At 36.8% G+C, this 18,640-nt stretch overlaps 1 protein-coding gene across 1 annotated transcript in view; it reads right to left on the bottom strand.

Moving 5' to 3' along the window:
- Positions 1-18,640, bottom strand: part of TGFBR3 (transforming growth factor beta receptor 3) — a 186,226-nt gene that overhangs the window by 37,164 nt on the left and 130,422 nt on the right. Inside the window, exons 6-11 of the mRNA XM_018565083.1 lie at positions 18,055-18,220; positions 15,061-15,208; positions 7,313-7,502; positions 4,574-4,821; positions 3,188-3,337; positions 1,250-1,396 (exon numbers count right to left, since the gene is read on the bottom strand). Of these exons, the coding sequence (XP_018420585.1) occupies positions 1,250-1,396; positions 3,188-3,337; positions 4,574-4,821; positions 7,313-7,502; positions 15,061-15,208; positions 18,055-18,220 (1,049 nt within the window). The remainder of the gene's footprint in view (positions 1-1,249; positions 1,397-3,187; positions 3,338-4,573; positions 4,822-7,312; positions 7,503-15,060; positions 15,209-18,054; positions 18,221-18,640) is intronic.

Genomic DNA, 18,640 nt, shown 5'->3' with positions numbered 1-18,640 from the left:
GAAAATGACACTCATTTTAGGTCTGCCCCTTAAAGAATTGAGAGTGGAACACAGCCAAGCTCAAATAAACAATTATAAAATGGGTATTCCCCAAAATGTATTTAATAAAGATATATATATATTTCCATCTGTTTTTGCCATTCTAATGACAAATAAATATATTATTTCATTTTAGCACACAGCAATTACAAGTAACATCTATTTATGCCAAACCAGAAGCCAATGTTTTCAGCGAAGCTAAACTAGAAAGCCCTTTTTAAAAACACCAATGGAAAAAATTATTTTTGTTCACATGGCACCCTAAAATCAATATGGAGAGAGGAGTTTGTAGCATTAATGGACCCTGTTTTCTATCCTTTATTTATTGTCATGTAGTATATGGATGTGTCACCCGCACTCCTTACAGCGATTGGACTTGAACAACCGTGGCGCTCACAGTTATAGTCACGGATGGCACAGTGTGTATCAAACATGTAGAAGATGAAGATCACCAGCACCCAAGTAGTAACATTTGATGCTTATGCTTATTTATTGAAGTGAAAGGTCACAAACATGATATAGCCAGTGTTTGGGAGCCACTCAGGGTCCCTTCATCAGGGCACCATAGTGACCATAGTGGTCACTGTGTTGCCCTGATGAAGGGACCCTGCGTGGCCCTGAAACATTGGCTATGTCATGTTTGTGACCTTTCACTCCAATATATAAGCATAAGGATTAAATGCAACTACATGAGTGCTGGTGATCTCCACCTTCTATTTATTGTCATTTTCGTTATGTTAAAATAATGAACATGAACCCCGATAATTAGAACACCGTAATCAGTGCAACTATTAAAAATACACTATGTGCTCAGATTGATGCTGCTATTCACAGTCATATATTTGTGGAATTCTGAAGCACATAAACCGTTATCTGAACGCCAAGGTGAAAAATAATGACGAAAAGAGGGACATGGACCAAGTCACTGGCATGCAGTAGTAGCAGGGATTACAAAGGTCACAATCTTTAGGTTGAACTCGATGGACTTGTGTCTTTTTTCAACCTAACTATGTAGACTAGGTAACAACTTTGGGAACCAAGAGAGCAGCCTGAATGTACTGTTGAGTAAATGCACAAAACAGTTTGCACATTCTTCACCTCAGTCTTGTGAGTGCCAATTCAGTCTAATAATATGGGTCTAATAAAAAAATAAAAAAAACATTTTAAAAAGGGAAGTCACCCCTATATGTCTTCCTGAAAAAACACATACCACAGCAATTTCATGACGCTTCAAGTACGGAAGACCTATTTCAGTTTCATCCGTGCCTCCTGTAAACCCGCTATCGCCAGATTCCAAATCCTCGTAATCACTAGGCCAGCCACTTCCCTCAGTGGGTGGTGATAGCTGTACAACAATCTGGAACATCACAGGAAAAGCTGTCAGTGTGACTGCTTTCAAAAAAAAAAAGCATACAAAAATGTTTTTTGACTAAAAGACTTTTGGTAAATATGTCTGATTGCTTTTCCATTGAGCATACTCATTTTACATTGGGGGAACTCCACACAAACAAACAAAGCACCTAAATGACCAACAGGCAAGGTCATAGGAAAAACAGATTGTTTGGGAGCATGTGGAAACTATGAAACCAGCAAGAGAAAAGGAACATGTGTTTTTTTATAGGTTCGGATTGAGCTCTGGGGAGGAAGCTGCCCTATCGTGTGAACAATACTTATGTCAAGAGAAGGATTTGGATTTTATTTCAGGCTCAAATATAGAGATTGCAAGAGATTTGTTTTATAGACCAATGAATGGGCAGAATAAAAAACGTGGCCTAGATGAAGCTCATTACAAAACCAAGTCTAGCAAAATATCTAACTAAGCTGGGTATTAAAGCTTTAAATCTTGAGCGACGTTGCCCCATCAGTGGCTCATGAGACATATGTAGCTCTCAACTATTTTGCTGTGTCATTTGGCATCCCCCCTGCAGGTTGTGTGACTGGGTACAGTCTATATGGATGAAGCTAAATCCAAGTTGCTTAATTTATATAACTATTAGTGTTGTTCATGAGCAACAGAGAAACAGCTTATGTGTTAACTCTTTTTTAGCCTAAAGCTTTAATTTTAAGTGAAGGTGAATTGAATATGCATGCCATTATTTCCTAAAAAATGCTCATTGACTATGAGCATTATATTTCAATTGTCTCCAATGTGTGGTTGCTCCAAAATTAAGGCCAGTTTCACACTTTTATTGTGCATTACCTCATGCAAGTAAACATGCATTTTAATGGATCTGCAACATAATGCAGTGCTTTGTAGTGTCATTAATTTTGAATAGCGGTCCAACACACCATAATGTGCATCACAATTCACAGCCCTTTTGTGCATTGTGGTGCAATGAAGCACAATTCAAAATGAGTAGCACCACAAAGCACTGTTGTAATATGTGTTACAGTGCATTGTTGTAACACTTTTTACTGCATGTTACCATGTTTTACACATGTGAGTCTGGCCTAAAGAAAACAAATCTGGGGTTACAGCTAACTTGGACTGGGTAAGCAAATTTAGAACAGACAAAGGTATTAGACTGTCAGTCAGTCAGTGCACATAACTACAGTATAATGTATTGTCGTTAGAATGACACTGGATATAAAAATACTGGAGATTATAATGACTTCCCAATATTATATTTGTCCCTTCTGTCCTATGATAAATAGAGGGCAGAAAAGATAATAAATACTATAATAATTTTCTCCAGAAAAGTCATGAGCAACTAAAATACACTGTTTTGAGTTCTGCTCCTCAAACTTTAAAATAGAACGAGTGGGAAAAAAGGATGGGTATTTTCTTGCTGCATTTTGGGTAGGGTTTGGAGAAAAGGTGAGTTCTGAAGATCTTCAGCTTAGATTTAACTATACTGGTCAATGTGGGTGATGATAAACTAATGCTTTCAGTCAGGAAATGGAAGATAAAAACAATAGGAAAGATCTTCTGAAGGCAAGAAAAAACAAATTCAACATGGTGTGAATGGTGTAAAGATAGAAGGATAAGTTGTAACCAAAAAAAGGAAGACGAAAATGTAGATATACCAAAACAAGGGACAAAGTTCTACACTGCCTAGGAAATTCCAAAAAAGAATTTAATCTTTAGCAAAGTTTTGTTGCTAGATTTCTGTCAAAATGCCTCAGATTAACCCATCAAACTACTTACATTATTAAAGTAAACAATACTTGAGCCATCAATGGTGTGCTGTGTTCGACATCCCTCCAGGGAAGACTCTAAGATAAAATGAGTGTCATTTTCCTGTGCTCTGCATACTGGATCGAGTAGAGAAAGCTCTGCCCCTATGTATCCATTGGCCTTAAAAAGGATGCAACAAGTCAACAGCTATGGCCGAAAAGCATAATTAGAAGCAAAATGCATTCTCATGTGTACTCAGTAAATACATTCAAAGCCAAAAGACACTGACACGTGCCTTAAGGTTTTAAGTGTTTTTTTTTAGCCAACCACAACTGAATAAAAAGCACTCATTTTTTAGGAAAGAAAATATATTGACACAAAAGGCTTGGTACACAAAGCTACCACAAAGAGATAAGGGTCCTTATTTTCAAAAAGTAAGGGCCTATGTTCACAGCTTTGGGCGTGTGTGGATAGCATTGATTTGACATTAGTTTGAGATGCTTCTGAGATCATTCAGAATTAATTCAGAATTTAAGCAGGTTTTTCATTACTGTAGATTTGTATCAAAATGCAAAAACAGTGTGTTGCAAACAAGTCTGCAGACCAAGAGCCGGCAAGAGCCTAATAGTTATTTTAAGTAGAGTCTGATGAGATTTTAAAATGTGTTCTTGGCTGAAAATGAAGATCATTATTCTTGTGATTTTAGCCTAACATATATTATGCAAGTAAATGTTATAATTTTAAAATGATTAAAGTGACACTAAATGCAGTAGTTAAATCTTACAAATGCATTCAAGTACCATAACTAGTAACAAAAATGTAGCTTATTTGTGTAATCACTCAGCTGTAGATCCTCAAATCATCTGCTTTTAATTCATGGTGACACTGCCCTTTCTTCTGGAGGGTGGCTATATTTGTTCCCTATGGTCCCTGTGAGTGTTGTAAAGTAGCCACCACTCCAAGCTCTCTCCCATGATGGACTACAATCCAGTACAAATTAGTAAACTAAACGTGAAATTGTGGTAACCTTTGCAGTGGGTAGCCACACTGCAAAGGTACATTTTTTTAAATCCTGGAGTTCTTCTTAAAAGGACTGTTAATTAAACATAGATTACCTTACATTAAGAATATTTTAGTTACCTTTTAAATATAAATGTAAAAAATATTCCTACCATTAAAACAAAATGTTTCATTTTTAACACCCATTGTTGCCTATTAATTTTTTTTGTCACCATGACTCCCTTCCATTTGCGTGCCAAAGATCTGAATTTTGATGCATTTACCAATAATTTTGCAAGTCATTAAAGGAAAAAAAATTACTTATGTTACATCATATTTCTTTAAATGCAAAAACACCTGATTTAATTGATCATATTTACATATAAACCAATCTAACTGTATGTTAAAGTTACGCACCTGTAGGCTTTCTTTTTGTACAGCTGCCACCATCTTAGTCTCATTGCATTTAACAGACAAGGCAACATTAATATTCCCCTGTGCTTCCTCTGGTTCTTTCAGCAAGGCTCTCTCATCTAGACCTTCTATATCTCCATGCAGAAAATGTTCTGATGTATGATCATACTCTTCTATTCCTTCTGTATCACTCGGACGCAGAAAGTCTAACCATTCAGGGGGAATTGCCGACTTGTCTTCATCGTTCATCTCTACTGAACAATTAAAAAAATAGTTCATAGCAATAATTCATATATTCATTTTAACAATTCAGAACTAATACATTGCTATTATATTATTTCATTTAAATTATAATTACATGTAGGACATTTTTTGGGGGTATTATGACTGTGGCAGATGCAATCAATCCACTTACACTCAAAATAATTACACTGGTTAAAGTCTATCCCCAATTTTTTTTAGTTTAGGTAGAATATGGAACAGTTAGAACAAAGTTGTATCCAGGAAGGTAAGTGATGGGAAATCTTTCTAACATGGACACAATAGCAATAAAATGATTTTGTTAGTAGGGTGGGAAAATAATAGAACCTACATCAGCATTTTATTGCTCTCTCTGCGCCTGTTTGATTTCTTCTCACTTCTTGCCAAAGTAACAATGTTGTCACCTTGACATGCAACAAAAGGAGAGATGTGTGATATGGCTATAGTGCATTACCGGCTTTCTGGTAGCGATGCTTAAATTATATCTATACCCCCATTTTTTACTTATGGATAGAAAAGAGAAAAGCTAGAACTCCTAAAAGGTTGCACTGCTCCATTAGAGAGATGTATCTTCACTTCCTGATCTGGGGACAACCTTTTTCCAGACAGGAAGTAAGGACAATCTGCAACAAGGAAACCGACGACAATAAAAAGCTAACAGAGGTTCTAGCAATCCACCTACTTAACTTAATAAAAAAGAAAAGCATTTTTATTTCTGTCAGTGTTGCTCTTAGAGAGATTTGCCCTCACTTCCTGTTCTGGGGACAACCTTTTTACCAGACTGGTAATAATGCCTAATAGGAGTTCTGATCCTTTCTCACGCTATCCAAAACTAATAAAAGGTTTTGGATGTAGATACACTTTAAATGTGACAAAGAATCCAAAAAGAATAAGTTATTGTGTATAAGTTGGTAACTTGCAATGCACTCACACCAGTAAATAGTTATATACTTTGGATGCGGAAGGGACTATATCTAGATATGTGTTTGAATTATTAATATATTCCACACAGAATATGTATTCTGCAATATATTTTCTAAACTTTGTTACTTCTGCTTTTGGCTGTTAAAGTGAATCATTAAGGAACAGACATTTGCAAGAATTTGAATCTCTGTCCTTAGGGAGGAACTACACTTTGGAAGCTGTGCCCGAAAAAGCAGACAAAGAAGGCAAAGCATTAGTCAGCAGCATTGCCTGTGGTCTCCCTGCAGCTGATCTTTTTCAGATTACTGATTTAACATGCCTTGTACTGCACAGTCTCTGTGTGGAGGCAGCCATCTTGGTAGAGGCAGAGTTTTGATTCCTTATGTTGAAGCCTCCAGCAAGAAGAACAATTAGCAGCACAGTGGCAATATCAACACATCTCTTGGGATTAGTAGTCTTAGATCTCACACTGCAAAAATATACAACTATGAGGCTGTAGGCACAGTAGTGCCTGGGAACCCCTACATACCAGAAAGTACACTGCTATTCCTCAGGAGTAATTTCAGACAAAATGTAAATTTTTCAGGTACTGCACAATTAATATTTCTAGATGTTCCCTATAACATATCTTTAGTTTCTGAATTAGTTGTTAAGTTCAGTTCCACCTACATTTTATAACAGTGCAACATTACCTCCCAGGAATAGCTGTGTGTGCATGGTGTTCCTTCCCTGTCAGAGCAAAAAGATTGGCCCTGTGTCAGCAACCTCGGACATCATGAAGCCTGACATGACTCTTGCCTAAGCTCAGGGTTAATAAGGAACACTTGGCTGCTAACTGACATTTGACCATTGTTATATGTAGTTTTAGGAGTGTCTGCTGTCAGCACTGAGCTCAGACAAGAGACAGGATAGCCTTAGTACGCAACAGTTTTGTTGTGGCAGGATACAAGCAAGTAATACATCAAAACAAATAATCCCAGAGAGAGTAATGGCTGCGCTAACAATTCAAGAAGGAAGGTGCAAATTACTATAAATACCGATTGGTGAATAGTTTTCATTTTAAAGAAAAACAGATTTTTCAAAAAGTAGATTTTAGAAAAAGATGCACTGGAACATTATAGTTTTCATGCCTAAAGCCTATAATCATGTTCCATGAATATGATCATACTGGGACCTAATTCTTGGCCCTTGCACATTTTTAAGCTACGCAATATGAAGCCTTGTATAAATAGACTGAAAAGCTATTACAGAATCATAAAAAATAAAAATACATGCTGGATCGCTAATCTGATTAGGGACCTTAAATTAAGGTTCTTGTAGTAATACAGAACCTAAATCCGTGGAGTAAACAGCAGGAATACTCTTGTCTCTATTCTGCAAAGAAAAGTCTGCAAAACAAACATGTCTCAGATTTACACTGATTTTATATGTATACATTTTTCTTTTTTTTACCACAGCCATACGACAAGCACAGTGCAGATGTCTCCATCTGGTATCAAAGTGAATGCACATTAAATTAAATTCACATGTGCAAATATTGAGCTTTTTAATCCCTACCTATGTCATCAACGAGTTTAATGTGGAACTTGTTTGCCACTGATGCATGAGTGTAGGAATTGGCTGGGTAATTTTCATCAGAGGCCCACTTGATTAAACCCTCCTGCGTTGATGGAATGTTTGGGATCACCCGTTTGCTTGTTAACAGAGATTTTTCTGTATCTTTGTCAAAGCTGACACTGTTTGGAGTCTACAGATGGAAGAGCAAATAGAAAAATCACATTAGAATGAGAACAGCATCAGACTTGTAAATACAATTAACCAATATCACAAATTTAGATCAGAGAGAATTACTCAACTGTACACAATAAAAGAAACCTAAATTATTATAGGCAATATGTTTCCCATGTTTCACAGGAGGTACAAAACATTGGGAGAACCTGTATCGTGCCAGGTTTCGGTCACTGGCAAAACTTTAGTCATTACATATTTCACTCTGCACCCTACGCCGTACATTATATACATCAACCCATTCCAAACTGCACACTGTGCTGTACATAGTATACTTTAAACCACTTTACACATTATGCTGTACATTACATACGTCACCCTACTGCACTCTGCACACTATGCTGTACATATTATACTTCATCCCACTTTACTCTGCACATTATGCTGTACATAATATGCTTCACAGCACTTCACTCTGTAAACTATGTTGTAAATTACAGTATATATTTCACATCATTCTACCCCGTGTGTTATGCTACATACTGCACCATTCTGTACATTGTGGTGTACTTTCCTTACTGAATTCCTATTCAAACAGGCAGCTTTTCACCACTTGTCATATGCGTCTGAAAAACACTCGTGACCTCTGGATTTTAGCAAAGACAGAGGAAATGCAAAATGTAGCAATGGGCAAATAGGGAACCCTCAAATAGAAAACACTGCACTAGTAAACAGATGTGGAGTTTTTTCTGGGCACCCCAGAGTGAATTCCATATAGAAAGGTCAATGTGATCTAAAACAAATCTTGCAGAGAACAATTAAGATTTGAAAAAAAACATAGCTGGAACAAGCCTTTTGATCACGAATAGGGCGTACTCACGCCTTCATTCCCACAATAAGTGACCTCAGACTAGCTTGAAATCTCCAAGCATGAAACATGTACTTTCCTTCAATAACAGACTGGAATTAGATATCAACAAAAAAGGTTTGGTACCCCGCTCCGTGTGCAAACAAAATATGCTTTGGTAACCCAATTACTAACATATGTGAAAATATGTATGACCTTTTTCTGAGGCTTCAGATTAGAAAAATAAAATGTGAACTTTATGTCAATTGAAGCATGGACATTACTAAACCACAGATAGATGAGCTACGCTAAATATCCAGTTCAATTGATGCACCCACTCTAGATTTAGTTTCAAATAAAATGCATCTCATTTTCGACAACTGTTTATTTTTTACGGTCTGGAATTTTCTTCATGCAAATTGAAACATTTTCATGCTTGTATGTAAAGAATGTCGATGTGAATTGTATTTCTATGAAACATTAACATAACTTATCCATTTAAATTTAGCACTCTTTAAAAATAAGTTCATTATCTACAATAGAAGGCATATCAAGCAAACAACTGGTTTTGATACTTAAAGGATACTTAAAAGGATTTCTAGAACTACCCCATGGCTGGACAATTTTGTGTGTTAAAGTAATCCCAAAATCTATTTTTCAGTATATTTGCCATCATGTCTCACTGTATACAGTTTTCTTAAGCAAGGGGTTAAGAATAAGATTTTGGAGCTTTAGGTGTAAGGTTAGTAAACCAAAAACTTTGGTTGAATATACAGTTAATTAAGAGAAAAATGACCCCATAAATAGACTTAATATATCTTTTGCAGCACCATCTGGTAATGTAATTACATGCAAAACCCATCTGTCCAGTTATAAGTCTATGTTAACCTGCATCTTTGGTGCAGTTTGCAGCAAAGAACATGTTCCATGAATGGAAGTGCATGTAATATTATTTTAAAACAAATAAAAAACACACAGTGCAACCCATGCAATAACATGTAAAAAATGCAGAGATGTGAATGTAGCTTTTGAATACGGTACTGGATTGATTCAGAAATGGTGCAGTAGCTCACACTAACCCATTGATTATTTTTTAATTGATGAGTTCATCTGGTTGTGACACGATCTGGACCAACCCAGCAATGTTGTGTTAAACATTAGAGGAGGCATATAATTACCTGCAAATGCATTGAGATATGGAACTGTGCACAGTGGGCAATACTAGGTTAATAAGGAAAGGGAGGGGCTAAGCAGTGAACTTTAAAACTCAAGAGTTTTGGAAAAAGATTTAGAAATAAATCATGGCTGTAGTCACAAATGGTACCATATCCAAGACCACCCTCATAGCTAGGGCCAGAATTACTGATGCAGCTGTAGCTTACCAGCTGTTCATGCTGGCAATAAGATCATCAACTTGATAAGAAATAATATCCTACACAGTTATATATAGAATTCTTATAACATATTTTTCCACACTTGTAAAGTATGCATTGGTAATAAACTTATGATTACATTAAGAGGAAGCAAGAGAAGTAAAAGCAAAGAAAAGGTCAGAACATGTCTAAGATTTGGGTACAAAGTCCCCACTGGATATGCTTAACTGGGGCCATAGTCTTACACATTCTAGGAGGTTTGGAGGAATTCTGCTAAGGTGTGTTTGGAGCAAGGATAGCCTGGTGGGTTCTGCCAATATGCCTCACTGCATATTAACTAGACATGTGCGAACATGTCAATTCGTCATGAATCGACGGACGAATTTTCGGAAATTCGGACATTCGGATGTATCCGAATTCCGAATTACAGACATAACGAATGCAAACGAATCCGAATTTCCATTTCCGAAATTCGGTAGCGGTAGTTCGAGCGTTCGTTTCGTATTCTGTTCTTATTCGTTTCTTATTCGTTACTTATTCGTTTTGTTCGTTGGAGCAAAGTGACATTAGAGAAGGAGAAAAATATTTTTTCCCCTCGAATGTCACGAACGAACGAAACGAATAAGAACAGAAAACGAAACGAACGTTCGACCTAACGCTACCGAATTTCGTCCAAATCCGAATTCCGAATCCGAATTGACTTTCACACCCGAATCCCGAAAAACGAAATAACACAAATCCGAATTTAAAACGAAACGAAACTAAACGAATTTTTTTGGCAGTGCACATGTCTAATATTAACCTTTATTGCAAGCTAATTGTTTAAAACATTAAAATATATACATAAAATATTTTATAAAATAATATAATGCAAGTAATGTAATAACAGAAATAACAGAGTATATAAAATACAATACAAATAATGTAATAATAGAAAAGTGTTGGCAGGCATCACTTCAACATTTTCAGTGATTAAATAAAAATAAGAAAGTATTAATAAGCTAATAATCTCATTAATATTAAGATAAAAAAACTATTTCCTAAAAATTGGGCATGTTGTGTAATCGGCAAAGCCTCCATTACTAGGGAAGAGCTGCTCATGTGACCTTGAAGGATAACTTTTCAACACTCATTTTAAATTGCACTCCATCGGCTTCAAAGTATTGAGGCCGGTGGAACCCAAAGCACATTTGAAAAGCATATAACTTTATTAAAATGTTGTGTTCATTTTTTTTTCTCCGCTGCTTTTAAATGAGCCCCTAGGTAAGCTTAACAAGGATTAGCTTCTAGGAATAAATATACTTCTATAAGAAAACCTCAACACCATTCTTACATGAATGAGTGTTGACGTTTCAGAAGAGTATTCAGAGTAAAAGCCCTAAAAATTACAATCTACTTATCTTGAAGAAAGAAAAAATCAAACAACACATGTTTTAAATAAAAACATTTGGCAGCCTACAGTAAGCCACAATGTGGAGATTTCCCTTCCCTGGTGAATTAGCATGCCGTGCAGTACTTGATACCTGCTGGATTTTGGAAAGCTAGTTGTAAGTACTGCAGGGGTTAATCACAGATGACAGAATCCCTAAGTGGTAAATTTTTTTGCTTTTTTATTTATTTATAGTGAACATTAATCATAAGCACCCGGGTCAAGAAGACCCAGATAGAAATAAACGAAAGCTGAAATGGAAACGTAAGGTCAAGCCTAGTTCATACAGAGTTGGAACAGGCCGCAAGTACGTTACAGCAACAGAGCTGTTCTCCATGGTTTACACTGACCAAAATAACATAAAGCCACATCAGATATAAACACTACCCATTGGGGACATGAGAAATTCATCCCTCGTGCAAGTTTCCATTTAATTAGAAGGTGATTGAGGCTTGGATGAAATTGTTATTGCCATTTTATTTAAAAGAACTGTCATTAACTTTCTGCAAGTTTTTACATCATGTACTTTAAAATGAATTAAAAGAAGAACAGCTTACCATTTAGGTCTGTTAAAAGGGGAACAATAATGGTTTTTGGTTAAATGTATTTTTTTGAAGTTCAAAAACAGATCTTTTTTTCTAGTCACTTTGTGTAAAAAAAAATTATTTATTGCACTAATAAGCATTTATTACAAGGTGAATCCATGACACTAAGGGGCCGATATACAAAGGAGACTGTGGGGGTGATTTACTAACCTAAACACATGCACGCACCAGGTGCGTGTGATTTTTACACAGCAAAACGTATTTATCAACCAAAAAGTCTCTAAAAGCATATTTCCACTAATGCCATATATGGAAAAATCATGCACATGATGCATATATAATGCTGCTTCACAGTTTAGACAAAAATGGTTAGCTCATGCATTTACATTCCTGCATTCATCAACGCAAGCAACACAACATAGAGCTAATTTACACATCATAACCTTGCAATTCATGCTCGGCTTTGGACAACACACCTGCTGGGTGTGTACACACTACAAAGGTGTTTAGATTCCACCCATAGATCATGCTGGGAAAGAACACACTACAGAGGTGTATACATGTTTGTGGTGTGTTTATCAGGTTAGTAAATCAACCCCTGTATCTCACTATCCCCTCTACAACAGACACCACAGTGTTTATATCACACTGTAATCTGCATTTGATGCTTTATTCATAAAATGTAAACTGTGGTATTGAGCTCATGGTGCCCAGTGGAGTGCTTTCTATGTAATGCTGCAAAGATCACTTTGTGATTGTAGGAGAGTTCAAAAGAAAACTTACCACAAAACTTACCAGCAAACCGCTTAAGGAAGGGTGCTGAAATGACTGTGGATAGCACCGCCCAGATTAATAAAAAAAAGCAGGATGTCACCAGCACACCAGATTAATGTGTCTAAAGAAACATATTTTATTGACGCATAGACATATTGTCACAAGAGTTGCAACATTTCCGGGATGCGCAGGGTCCCTTCATCAGGCTCAATATGTCGTATAGTCCTATTGGCTCAATATCACGTATGGTCAGATTCCTCCAGTATGCTAGTGACATCCTGCTTTTCATTGTAGGAGAGGTCAGTCTCATAAAGTTTGACAGGTCATGTGACAAGGCTCTCCTCCTTCTGGCCTTTTTTCCCCCCAATCTTCACATGCTTTCGTCCCAAAGCAAGCAATTTGAAGGATACTCAAAGCACAGTGCTGTGCTTTATTAATGTGCCTTTTTTATAAAAGCACACAGTAAGGCCATACCACTGCTCTATGACTGGTCCCTAAGTGTGCAAATTTGAGAAAGCCCATGGCTGCCTACATGGTTTCTGGCTTCCTGGGTGAACTGACTAATTAATACACTGTTGTCTCAGCTAGGAGGTAGAATGCAGCAATGTGTCTGCTACTTTTAGCACTGCAGTTGCAAAATAACTCCACCTGCAGGCTACAGATGGTAAACATGAAACAATCATTTGTAAACATTTTATTCTTAACACAGTAAACACACAAAAACATCTTAGTGGTATATGCTACATAATTATCTTATTAGGAAATCAGATGTATTTTTTTTTTAAGCAGCCAAAAGAAATAAGATTGCAGTCAGCTGACTGTGCAACTATCACATATCTACAAGATATTTGCAAAAATGTGTTCACATCGAAATTAAGGTTTGTGATAAACCTTAATGGTTATGGATAAGCACGACATCTGTTCAGCTTTCTAGAATAACTGGTCTGTTCTGCAGTCTAAATATACATATAGTTTGCTCTAAGTGATCATAAGTAATTTCCTATCCAATTCCACAAAAGTGTTAAGCCAATTAGTGTTGATGATAAGAATGAAATAACTTGGATTTATAAACTAATTTAGTAGTCTATAAATAAGTTAAAACCAGAGATAACATAACACTCTAGATAAGTTTAGCCTTGCAAGGTGTTAGAATGTATGTTATTGTAAGTGAATTGCTAACAATCCATCAACAAGTATAAGAGGGGAGCTCTTGTCATTGGGGTCATGTTCAAATCAAATTGTGTTTCCATTTACTTCTTAAGATATGTTGCCCATTTTAGGTATATATTTTTGAAAGACTATCTACTAACGATCAATTGTTTTGTTGATTGTTACTTATCACAGTGACAGCAAATATAATAGTGTTTTTGTGGCCTAATGGAGGCCTTGCATGAAACAAAAAAGCATTTTACCAGCTCAGCCTACACTGCCCACTCAGACGGTAAAGGAGGTAAAATGTGTAAACCTGTACCTATAATAAGTTATAGTATAAAGAGCTTGGTCCTACCCACTGCAAGAGGTCAATGAAGATTAGCCAAGTTGATAAAACCTCCTGATCTGCTGGTCATGTGATATATGATTTCAGGGATCGGCCTCAGAGATTGTGCGGTCAGAATGCATGGTTGCTTAAAGTATATCTATCTAAACCCAAAAGCAATAATAGAATATATTACAGCTCACTAATCCCTAGATGTGGTGGCTGCCTCAGTTTTCTTTTTTAGGCTTTTTTTCCTTTATTCTCACTTGGTGACCCTGCCAGTAAGTATGTAATTTTTCAAACTCATTTAATAGACCAAGTGGTCCGGCAAAAGTGTCAGATAGAGGGTTTTTTGTAAAACATTTATCCAAAAAGGAAAAAAAGGCAGCTGTAACTGCTTAAAAAGTGTTGGAGTTTGGATTTACCTTGTTTGTCAATTCTATCTAGATTTGCAAGTATATCTAACACTACCCTCTCCATGGGGTAACAATACTGCTGTCCGAGAGTGGCCCCATTGCTCCTCCACAGAGTAGAGCCCTCCTAAGACAGGAAGTGTGTTACTGGTCGGATAACATTGTGAAACTAAAAGAACGAAGCCTAAAAAAGAAAATAAATGCAGCCTTGACATTTAGGGATGGGTAGGCTATAATAGATTACATTTTTGTTTTTGTGTTTAGAAACACTTTAAAGGAACAGATCATTATCTCTCTGGATGCATTTTTACCATGATCAGGGAATTGCAAACAGGAATGGCAAAATATGTGTGGACCAGACACTCGGATTCTGCATAATTCTGCAAGGTTAAAATGGGATTTTATTCATCATCATTTTAGAATAACCCCACACTCTAATACTTGAAATAAACAGGCATCCGAGGATGTATTTTTGCTAGCAGAAATGTGCTCTGCCCATATCTCTTTAACTAATTTACCTATGCAACTAATTTATGGAAAGGAGATTTGTACCGGGATGTAAAACAGACATCAAAAGTATGTAATAAATAAAAGAAAAATGATCCTGAAAACATTAGAATGTGTAAAAATACTTATATTGTGATGAGAGTTTAATTATACTTTAAAGTTATTGCATATATAAACGTAAATAGCAGTAGAGATAAAAAAAAACAACATACCAGGACTTTTATGTTGCCTGCAATATTGTGCGTCTTGATAACCCAGTTGACTGCCTTTTCACATTTCAGAATAAGAATGAGACACTTGGAAAGTTTGGCATCTGGTTCGAGTGGCCTGATGTCAATGATTATGTCCACCTGGAATGAACTAAATGGGAACAATAAAAACAGAATGGGAAATGAATGCCAGTTATCTCCAGTCAGTTTAACATCTTCTGTTCCAGCATGATCAACCAATTAAACATTGCAGTTCTCTCCAAATTGTGAAACATGTGCTAAACAGACTGCACTAGCAAATGGCAACTGATAAAAAACAGAAGTGTCTTGGGAGTTATCTACAAAATAAAAGTTTAAAAGAGTTCTCCTAGTACCAAATCCCTGTATACATACGGAAGGTGGACAATATACCAGAAACACCACATCACAACCAAATCAGAAGTAGAAATTGTTTCCAAACACAATCTACATAGCTTGGTGTAAGGAACATAAAAAGTGAACATTAAAAGGATAAGTTCACCTTTTGCAAAAATTAAAGAAATGCATAATTAAACATATATATATATATATATATAAAAAAATGCATTTCTTTAATATTTGCATTCAAGCCGGGAGAGCATTGCAATTGTGATCACTCGATCACAGCTGCAAAGCTCAGGCTTCTGCATATAAGTAAACTGGCAGAACTAGTACTGAAGTACGGAGTTTCGGTTAGGAGAGCTGGGGAGAAGGTCCTCACTGTAGGTAGAGTTGCCCATATTCCCGCATCTACCTAAAGCAAGGACAGCTGGGCGACGTATGAGGTGGTGATTTAATGCAGTTTGAAGTACAGCTATCCTTCCCCCATCTCTCCTAACTGAAACTCCATACCTCATTATAAGCTCTGCCTGGGAGAGAATGTGCAGAAGCCTGAGCTTTGCAGCTGTGATCAAAAATCAAAATTGCAATGCTTTCCCGGCTTGAATGAAATTAAAGAAATGCATATTTTTTAAAATATATTATTAATTATGTATTTCTTTAATTTTTGCAAAAGGTGAACATTTCCTTTAAGCAATGGAAAAAAAGTTAGATAGGCTGATGAGTCATTTCTTGCTGGAGCGTATTCTTGCAGGATTTCAAAACAACAACCTTTCCTGACAGAAGCAGGTTGTCATGATGACGCCAGAAGGTAAGTATTTACTAGACATGTGCATTTAGATCGGAAAAACTTGCTGAATCAGGACATTCCATTGATTCAGCAGTTCCTCCGAATCCGATAATAACAAATTATTATATGCCCGAATGTACGAAAAACTATATTCTGGCATATATTATTTTGTTTTATATGGGAACCGGCATCTTGCTGCATCCGAGATGGCAGTGCCCATACATGCGGGTGACATCACCCGGCGAAGAGTGATGTCATGAGCCCCGCCTCCAACATGGTGTCCCATGCGCAGACCTTGGCGGTGTCCAATATGGCCGCCGTGTGTTTTTTTAAATTGTGCGCTTTATTCGTGCAGCATCATTATCCGTTTCAAAAACAAAGGTTTTTCCCTTTTTATTAGTTTCCTCCAAAATACATTTTAATGCTGTGCACAAGTCTAGTACTTACTCACTGCCCCCAGCTATATCTTCAAAATATCACCCTAAGTGTCCCCTCTGCTCCTCCCAAGACCTCCTGCTCTCTAGCTTTCTCGTTGTTTCCTTTTATGCTTACCTCCATGACTTCTTTAAAGTCTTCCCCATCCTCTGGAATACCCTACCCCAACTTGTCCAGCTATCTCTTACTCTGTCTGCCTTTAGGCGATTCCATAAGACTTATCTCTTCAGGGAAGCCTTTCCCACCTCGACCCAACCGCTGAGCTATTACTTTTTCAAACAACTTCCCCACACAGTTACCACCTTTTGTATCACTTGCCCCTCTCTATAAGATTGTAAGCGCTCAGGGGCAGGGCCCTCCTTACCATCTTGTCTTGAATTGTATTGTAACTGTAATGTCTTCCTAATATTGTAAAGCAGTGCACAAACTGTTGGCGCTATATAAATCCTGTATAATAATATAATGATAATAATAATATAAATTGACATTTTAATTTTTTTTACAATGCCTCATTTTTTGGACCCTTTTCCAAAGAATGTTTGTATTTGGGTGGTAAAGGTATGTTATTAAAGCAGACTTTGCATTTTTTAATCAATGGCTGCTTTAACACTTCACAGAAGTTCAAAAGTGTTGGCTGGAGTTGGGCAAAAGCCTAATCTATGGGTGGTACCTACACTTCATACAATGCAAGCTAATATTTCCCTAGTAGTGACATTATTCTATCTTGTCACTAGTAAATGAAATATTGATATAAATGAGAAACACACATTGACTTCTCTATCTGCGTGAACTGCAGTTGATTGGTTGGTTTGGAAGCACCCAGTTTATAGCTGTAAGTAATCCACCACAGCTCTAAAGGAAATTAACGTTCTTGGCATGCTAAGATGTCATTAGGCTAGATATATCCAAGTTCAGCCCTTGGTTTAAAAAAAAAAAATGCTGAAGGAATTTCATTCAAAGCACGTAAAACCAGAAAAGGTTATAATACGACAGCCTAAAAATATCGAGGGTGTTTCTTGTACCAAGGCAACCAGCTGCATGGTACCGTAGATTTAACTTCCAACGACAATTAGAATCTGGCAATGTAATGTGTACTGGAAATGAAAAGCATATGTGATACTTTGGCTATCTCAATGCCACCAACTCTGGGAAACATTGCTTGTGTGGACTAAGCTGAAATTACACAAAAATAGAAGCAAATATTTCAGTCCGGTCCAAATTCTTTCCACCCACAAGTAAACAAAGAGCCACTATTCATGCAAATGCATTTAATTAAGTATTTATAACGATTTTTATACTATATGTGTACAGCATATAATATCTGATCAAACAAAAATCGCTGTCTGTTCTGTCGGTAAGGTAAAAAGTATGAAAAACTGAAGAATAAAGTGACTTTATTGTACAGTTAATTTTACCTATGTGATGAGAGGTTTGGAGAATCCAGCTCAATGATGTGGACCATTGTATCGTCACTCGGCCTTATAATACAGCCCTCAGCAGGTTGAGGTTGCACATAGCGAGCAAGATAATTCAGTGATATAAAGTTCTTTTCTATTTTGCATGTGACAGGAAACCTTTCATCTATAAGGAAAACATATATATTTCAGGTTTTGTACAGGCAGACACAACTGAGATGTTACAGTCATGACTGATGTATTAGATAAGTCATCCAGATTTGTTAGGTATATCAATCCCCAGGCCTCATGTGTGGAAATATGTTGAAAATAGTTTTTTTTTGTGTTTCTCACTTGTAATCAACCACATTCATTTTTCATTAACAAACAGTAAAATCATGGTTTGAATGGTCTGAATCTTAAGGAGTTGTTAAACTTTTTGATCGATTAAAATTATTTTGATCGCTAATGAAAAACACTCACCTCTCCGCCGGCTTCCGGGAGTCCCGTCGGCGATCTGGTGACGTCACGGACATCAACGTCACCGGACTCCTTCCCCAAGTGGCTCAGTCGGCTAACGAAGGGCAGGGGGGAGGAGTCCGGTGAC

This window comes from Nanorana parkeri, unplaced genomic scaffold (assembly GCF_000935625.1).
Source record: "Nanorana parkeri isolate BGI_ZX_2015 unplaced genomic scaffold, ASM93562v1 scaffold811, whole genome shotgun sequence".
Classification (NCBI taxonomy): Eukaryota; Metazoa; Chordata; class Amphibia; order Anura; family Dicroglossidae; genus Nanorana; species Nanorana parkeri.
The sequence above is the reverse complement of the archived record's forward strand: the minus strand, read 5'-3'. Positions and strand labels throughout refer to the sequence as shown.